This window comes from Schistocerca cancellata, chromosome 4, assembly GCF_023864275.1.
Source record: "Schistocerca cancellata isolate TAMUIC-IGC-003103 chromosome 4, iqSchCanc2.1, whole genome shotgun sequence".
NCBI classification, from domain to species: Eukaryota; Metazoa; Arthropoda; class Insecta; order Orthoptera; family Acrididae; genus Schistocerca; species Schistocerca cancellata.
The window spans coordinates 546,664,870-546,673,011 of NC_064629.1; the positions used below are offsets into that span (position 1 = coordinate 546,664,870).

Genomic DNA, 8,142 nt, shown 5'->3' on the forward strand with positions numbered 1-8,142 from the left:
AAAGTACATTATGCTTACCTAAACTTATTTATTATTGTGTACACACTCTGTACCTATACATGCAAAGTCCTCTTACAGTGAGCTTAATTTAACTTCCACGTGTGTGGCAGTTCCCAGAACAATCAACCGTAACACGGGATTCTACGGTGATGGACTTAAACAATGTGGTAATGAATGGATCTTTCTGAGGTAACATGGCAGTCTTGTTTGAAAGGAAAAAATCATCTGTACATGAGGAGAAATGTATTGAGAGCTTGAACGTCTGGCCTGCTTTTTAGCCATGTTCATTCTTTGACTTAAACCCTTTACGATACCTCAAAATTATGATGATTTTTCTGAATTAGAGTGATGTCTAGAAACATAAGAGCTTGTGTACAAGTGGAAGAAATTTTGTACTTTGAATAAATGCAAAGTCAAACCTTCAAGGTACAGGCAGTTAAGCTGCTAAGAACATAACGAAATTACACAATGAGAACACATGGCATGTTTACAATGCAAATAAGAGTTTTATATTCAGAGGAACTGTAAAAACCATTCCCTCTTATCCGGCACCTATTTTCATTTTTCTTGATATGAGGCCAACACAACCTTTCGTACCGTGAAGGAAATTTACAACCGTAACAATAAGGACACATGGAAGAATATAAACCAAAGCCAAGCACCTTCCTAACAGTGGTAGACCACAAAATGTTTTCCACATTAGAACTGCCAAGGACAAAATATAATATGTGCAGTTAAAAGTGTTCACTTTTAACTGACTGACAAACCACATCAGCATGTTATGATCGTTGTGTGTTTCATAGCTGTACGTTTCAGTTTTATATGCTTTTGCTTGCTTTGGCATTAAAACCTTTCACTGAAGTCTATGCTGAACTATCTGACTAACATGACAGGTAAGTTTAGTCTGGAACTATTGTTTCATCACTATCATCAGTTAATGCCCCAGTTACTACCAATTAAAGATACAAAACTACAGTACTACCTTCGACCTCAGTTTCTTCTGATAATAACCAAATCTGTAAATTGATTGACAATTCTAGAGCGTAACTGATGAAGATTCCCATGTTTAATATTTAGTAGATCTGAAATTCGTAGCAGGTTTTGTACACTTTATTCTAAATTAACTATAGCTAGTTTCTTTTTTCCCGATAAGAGTAAATTACTTTTTGAATCTTTTTCGTGTCAGCTAATTTATGTAAGAGTAACGAGCTGAACATCTTTATCTAATACTGTAGTGTAATTGAATTATAATCATTAACTACCGAAGTATCTACTGATGTGACAAATACAATCAGGAGAAATTCAAGCAAATGACTGGTGTTAGTCAACTGTTGAAGACCAAAAAAGAAAATTCGCTAGATTCCAGCTCACCTGCTGAATCATAAGTTAATGTGGGGTAAGAAATTTTGACACTACAGTTCATGGTCTGTCTCCCAAAGAAACAATTGTCTCATTCCGTATTAAGTCAATTCCAAGGTTTGCACTCAAATATAGCTGCAAATGTTGCTTTAGTCCTCCCAAGACCATTACAAACTGCTTTCGTTACACAAGGGTAACTGATCACTGACGTGGAAGCTGACAAAACAAAACGAGTTTCATTAACGAAACTCAAACTTTTTAAGCGTTTACTATCCCTACATGTATTAAAATACGCTTTCCGTCTAGATGTAGAAGGAAAGCAGAGATTAAATACTGCTCAACCAATACTACACTGCGTAATAGAACTTCGTTAAGGTCTTCAAAATACAACAGCTGCCAGTTCGATAAAGCTTCGTTTTATCAATCTAGTGGCTCTATGTACTGTACCCTATTCCAGTCATTACCAACTATGCGTACCACCGCAACAACAGTTTATAACATTCCACAACAAACTTACAATTACTTCAAAAATTATCAGAAAAAGGCTTCAATGTTTTGACATTTCGTCTCTGCAGCCCTACTATCAATTCAAGAGACAACCATGATGCTTTGACGTCCGCAGCATACAATATCTTAAACAACCTAGAACTTACCTGTTACTGCTCATCTGCCTGGAATGTAGTTACGAATCTGCAGCCTCAGTATCTTCTCCTTTAACATATTACTGCTTGTGCCAAACCTGAAAGCACTTCATTATCCTGTTTTCCAATCTCAAGCAAAGTATTGTTGCTCTACACAAAATATTTGTTCTTAACAGCTTTACAGGCCATACAATATATCTGTATTCTCGCAAAGCTTGAGCCAATTCATATTACTTCAAGCTTGCTTCTACTAAGAAACAACACTTAAGATATAATGAAATATGCGCCGTAAAATGAAATGCTTTCAAGCGATATTTCAACGCCGACCGCAAAACAATGACTTGAGGAAGATAAAAAAATTGCTAACTATGTTTATGATTCGAATATTTATTGCGGTAAACGCTTTATTCTCCTGTACAAAACAGTTCCAGTAACAAAACTTTGAACTTTTTACAATCACAAGTCATCTTGCCTCTGAGAAACACATACATTCTGTCTGAAAAATGGCATGAAAATAGAATGAACGTAAGTATGAAAACATTAAAATATATGTACAAGCAAAATATTTTACAATCATGCACCGACATAGTTTAAATACTATCTTGCATATAACTACTCGTGAGCGAGAAAGTAGAAGCTAACGAGAAAAGAGAAGCTAGCTTCACTTTTTAACGAATACTGCAACCGAAAAAAATCACAGAATGCTGTTACCAGCTTTGTACCTTTAACGCATTTGAATTAAATTTCAGTCTATAGTAAACAGTAAAAGGGCTCGCGGCAGTGAAACTAGATTTGCCCTACCCTGCATGAAACAGTCAGCCCTGTTTCTTCAGATACATCACAGATTCCTCACATGTTTGTACATTTAGTAAAGCATAAATTAACAGACTTTGGAAATCTCTCTCTCTATGCATTCATCTAACAACGTTCAAGCTCGTTCTTTTCCTTTGAAAATGACGTAGACAAAAAAACACGACTGGCCGCTTCGATAGGATCGGGCCATCCTTGCACAAATTTGGTCCCTGAAGACTCGCTCTGAAAGACAGAATTTGGGTAATAGACAAATAAACACGAGCAAATCAAGACATAAGGAAACACTGAGATCACAATTGTTCATGTAGTTTGGCAAATTTGCGACCGGGAAATCATACGATGCTGGCCGTGATGTTCAGCTGGAGACGTACGCCGCCAGATGCTGCACTCCCCGTGGGTCTAGGAACATCAAGCTCTCCTTGCAGGACGCGCTGCTGCCGCTACCGCCACCATTGTTGCCGCTGCCCGTACTGCACGCAGGAACATCGCACTTCGTCAGGGGCCTTTCCAGTGCGTATTCCTCCGACGTCGTTGGTGCTGTCTCTTCGTACAGAACACAGATGGAGCCGTTCTCTCCAATCCTATAGGACACTTCAGCTGGATCTATCCACATCGTTAACTCCGAAGGAAACAGACTGTGCAGGTACGTAGGCGGCAGTCCGACAGCTTTCCCAGCTTGCGCTACCACTGGGTCCATCTTGCCGTTGATACGTATGCAACGGTAACCAGATCCACGAGATGGTTTTTCGGGGAACCAATGCTCCTTGTATCGCATACGCAGAACTTCAGTAAGCGATGCTTTGAACATCTCCAGCTGAGTTTCGCTGAGACCATTATGATTCAGCCTCAGCAGATGGACCAGGAAATTTGCCGCAGAATGGATTTCAACCCGCATTATAACAATTTAGATGACGAAAAAACCGAAAGTTTATCGTTCGGTAAACTCAGTCTTCGTTGGCAGGACTTAGAACATCACCAAGCAAGTCTCACTCAAATCTCCGATATGCACACGAACATTCAACTGCAACCCAGACCGTCACGATTCAGACTAACTCCGCGACACTACTGTTAGCTTGGTATACCAACGAGCGAGAGTCACGTGGGCGCTGAGGTGGGGGAAAGCACGTCACACGCAGCGGCCAATCGGACGAAGCTTCGCCGGACGTATCCAATGAGCGCCTAGTAAACAAGTGCCAGGAGGCGAAGTAAGGGAATAAGGTTATAACAACACACCCTTGCAGAGAGAGACGAGTCGAGGCTGAAGAGGAGCGGAGCAGCTGGTTGCTGCCGCTTGCTTGCGTGATGATGAACGTGGCGCTTACGTCGTCGCAAATGGCGGCGCGTAATTTCCTTAATTCGAAGTCAGTGTCACTTGAAATGAGCAGTGAGTAAATAAAACTGTTAAAGAACACTTTTCCCTCAACTTTCCTAAACGCGATCAGTGTTTTAGCCATACTTCTTTTAAACCTTTAATATTAAAACTATTATGTGGCTCTCTAAACGTCTACAGGATACATATCGTTCAACCGGAGTTAATTGAAACTACATATTAAAGGGAATTTTGCTTGCCGTGAGCCTATTGGTAGTGCAATTATAACTTACGAAATGAATTAGGGACGTATTGTTAAGACTTATGTAGCTGTCTTTCTTACCGTGTAAGATCAAGTAATTTTCTAATAAAATCTTTTCGCTTTGTTTTCAACAGATAATTCTGCGCATTAAGTTTTTACCAATAGCAGATTGTAGACTTAAGAGATACGAAATGCAATTAATGACCCGCAAAACTCTTGCTATGTTTCGCAGCGCAAACATCTATCGTGCTTAACCTGAAATAGTGACTCTTTTGCGAATAACTTTCAGTATTAAGTGGTTGCCTGACTTGAATATAATATTGTACGCAGTTGCAGCTTAACCTCCTCGCATTTACGCTTTTCTCAGTTTGTCGATGCTTCTCTAATAAGTTTTCCGAAGTGGCTACACCTTTTGTGATGGTACATATTTGTCACCAGTTTCAAGTTACCAAACGATTAATCATCAGATGGTAAACAGTTGTTAGGATTTGTTTATAGCATTCGACGAGTCGTGTAGCTATGGCAAGACAGAAGAACGAAGAAACAAGTAAGCAATGCAATTTAGCAAAGTATCTGCAATAATTTACCTAATAATTTCGAACTGACTGCGTTAATTTATTTAATTCATGTAATTAATCATGATGCACAACTTTGGAGACCATACTTCGTTTTCCAGTTATGTTAATTTCACAGCACTACAGAAACTCTTCCATATAACTGTAAAGCATAACATTTTCTCCGAAGTGATTTGTGCACGAGGCTTAATCACACGGCTTCATATAAAAAGTAATGCCATAAAGTCGATGATACGCTAAACTTAATGCTTAACTTTTGTCTGGCCACTGTTATACCCACAATGCTATAAGCACTTGGTAATGAATTCCATCTGTGTCGCTAGGCGATTTTAAACCGGTAAGGATAAATACCAAACCGCAAAAAGCGACAAGTTGTAATCATTTCTAAAAACATTCAGCACAGTCGCAGTGTTCCACAACCATTTACTTTTCGAAGACCTTTTGGCTGTGCTTGTGAAGAGCTAGAAATTTTCCTTTCCGTGTGACGTCGAGGACACCTTTACAGATATGTAAACGTCGCGGCCTGTTCCTTTGATATCGCGCGGAGATTTGACAACGCTGCCTTCAGAGATGGGAGGGGGAGGACTACCAGCTAAGCCACCCAGCTGTTCGGGTAGGCTTGCGTGACGCTGTGGCTGGTTAGCGCGAACAAAGGAGTCGGACGAGTTTTATTTTTGGAGTAAAGTGTGTCCCTCTATGGCTTCTTTCCGGGCTCTATACTTGGCTAGCGGGCAGAAATTGTTTTACTAGCAACGGTACAATTATTAATGTTTTGAAAGCTTTATGTCGCACATCTCCCTCTCGATGTAAATATCGTGTGTGGCTACTTTGCGAAAAATAGCTCATGCAAATGATAATGATCGCTTTCGGCCACTAGTGAACACTTTATACTGATCCTTAGCTAAAGTTGTAGCAGATGCGAAATGATAATACTTACGCAGACGTTCATATTACTTTCAGGAACGTTTAATTTGTATCTCAGGGAGAGTTTTATTGAACCATCTATGAAGACATGTTTTAGAAATACTCATTTACAAAGAAACATAGTAACCGCTGTTACGATAGAAAGCAACAGAGCGGTTACCAAACTGACTATAATAAATTGTGTGCTTGTAGAACGCTTTTACTGGGCAGTATCCCTTCAGATACTCCCATCTGTTGTAAAGTATCGAATGCAGAATCCCTCGCTGTATCATTTACCATTGCACATTAAAGGTTTCGTTCGTGTTTGATAGCCAGGAAGTTTTTAACTCTAACAGTAAAGTACTTCTCACGGTGTAGTCCGAAAACGAGCGAGTAGTTTAAGTAAATCGTAGTAAAGGTTCCATAATGACTAAATCTTCGTAATAGCTTATCGAATTCGCGACTTTTAGGAATCTTCCTTAAGCTGTTTACGACCAAGTTTGGAATTGTGCGGCCCAGGCCTTCGGAGCAAACGCCATTAATATTCGGCAGCTAATGCGGAACTACGTGGCTACGGGCACGCTTTCCTTTCTGTGACGTGCTGTGACCTTTGGACAAGGCGTGCCGAGTACGCTGTGTTTTTCGTTGCTGAATCGAGGTAGTTGCTGCCGTGCCGACGACACGGGACTCTTTCGGCATTCGAAACCACAAGTACCGAATTAGTGCTGCCAAAGCAGAGTTACTAAACACAGCCTTCCGAAATGCCTCCACAAAAGACGAAGTAAATATTCCACAATTCGAATCGAGAACAGCTGCCAACATGAGTAACGTAGAAGTAAATATCCTCAGAGTAGTGAAGCAACTTAAATCACTTAATAAAAGGAAGTCTTCTGGTCCAGATTGTATACCAATTAGGTTCCTCTCGGAGTATGCTGATGCATTAGCTCCATACTTACCATATACAACCGTTCGCTCGACGAAAAATCCGTACCCAAAGACTGGAAAGTTACACAGGTCACACCAATATCCAACAAAGGTAGTAGGAGTAATCCACTAAGTTAAAGGCCCATATCGTTAACGCCGATATGCAGCAGGATTTTCGAACATATATTGTGTTCGAACATTATGAATTACCTCGAAAAAGGCGGTCTATTGACACAGTCAACATGGATTTAGAAAACATCGTTCCTGTGAAACACAACTAGCTCTTTACTCACATGAAGTGTTGAGTGCTATTGACAAGGGATTTCAGAGCGATTCTGGATTTCCGGCAGGCTTGTGACACTGTACCACATAAGCGGCTTGTAGTGAAATTTCGTGTTTACGGAATATAGTCTGTTACGTGAATGGATTTGTGATTTCCTGTCAGAGGTCACAGTTCGTAGTAATTGACGGAAAGTCATCGTCCGCCGCTCGTGGTCTCTCGGTAGCGTTCTCGCTTCCCGAGCACGGGGTCCCGGGTTCGATTCCCGGCGGGGTCAGGGATTTTCACCTGCCTCGAGATGACTGGGTGTTTGTGTTGTCCTCATCATTTCATCATCATCCAGGAAAGTGGCGAAATTGGACTGAGCAAAGGTTGGGAAATTGTATGGGCGCTGATAACCACGCCGTTGAGCGCCCCACAAACCGATCATCATCATCATCATCACGGAAAGTCATCGAGTAAAACAAGTGATTTCTGGCGTTCCCCAAGGTAGTGTTACAGGCCCTTTGCTGTTCCTTATCTATATAAACGATTTGGGAGACAAGCCGTCTTCGGTTGTTTGCAGATGACGCTGTCGTTTATCGACTAATAAAGTCATCAGAATATCAAAACAAACCGCAAAAAGATTTAGAAAAGATCTGAATGGAGTGAAAAGTGGCAGTTGACCCTAAATAACAAAAAGTGAGGTAATCCACGACTGCTAAAAGGAACTCATTAAACTTCGGTTACACGATAAATCGGTCTAATCTAAAACCCGTACATTCAGCTAAATACCTAGGTATTATAATTACGCGCAGCTTAAATTGGAAGGAACACACAGAAAGTGTTTTGGGGGAACGCTAACCAAAGACTAAGTTTTATTGACAGAACACATAGAAAATGTAACAGACCTACTAAGGAGACTGCCTACACTACGCTTGTCCGTCCTCTTCTAGAATACTTCTGCGCGGTGTCTTACCAGATAGGACTGACGGAGTACATGGAAAAAGTTCAAAGGTCTGCACGTTCTGTATTATCGCGAAATATGGGAGTCACAGAAATGATACAGGATTTTGGCTGGAAATCATTAAAAGAAA

General features: G+C 40.6%; 1 protein-coding gene across 1 annotated transcript; it reads right to left on the reverse strand.

Annotated features, from left to right (window-relative positions):
• Positions 1–2,371: 2,371 nt before the first annotated feature.
• Positions 2,372–3,868, reverse strand: LOC126183355 (protein BTG2-like). Its single transcript, XM_049925267.1, has one exon. It carries the CDS (start codon positions 3,706–3,708, stop codon positions 3,169–3,171), a length of 540 nt encoding a protein of 179 aa, XP_049781224.1. The 5' UTR covers positions 3,709–3,868; the 3' UTR covers positions 2,372–3,168.
• Positions 3,869–8,142: the final 4,274 nt, after the last annotated feature.

Bases quoted from the DNA above. Each gene is read 5' to 3' on its own strand.
- LOC126183355 (XM_049925267.1), bottom strand. From the start codon at position 3,708: ATGCGGGTTGAAATCCATTCTGCGGCAAATTTCCTGGTCCATCTGCTG.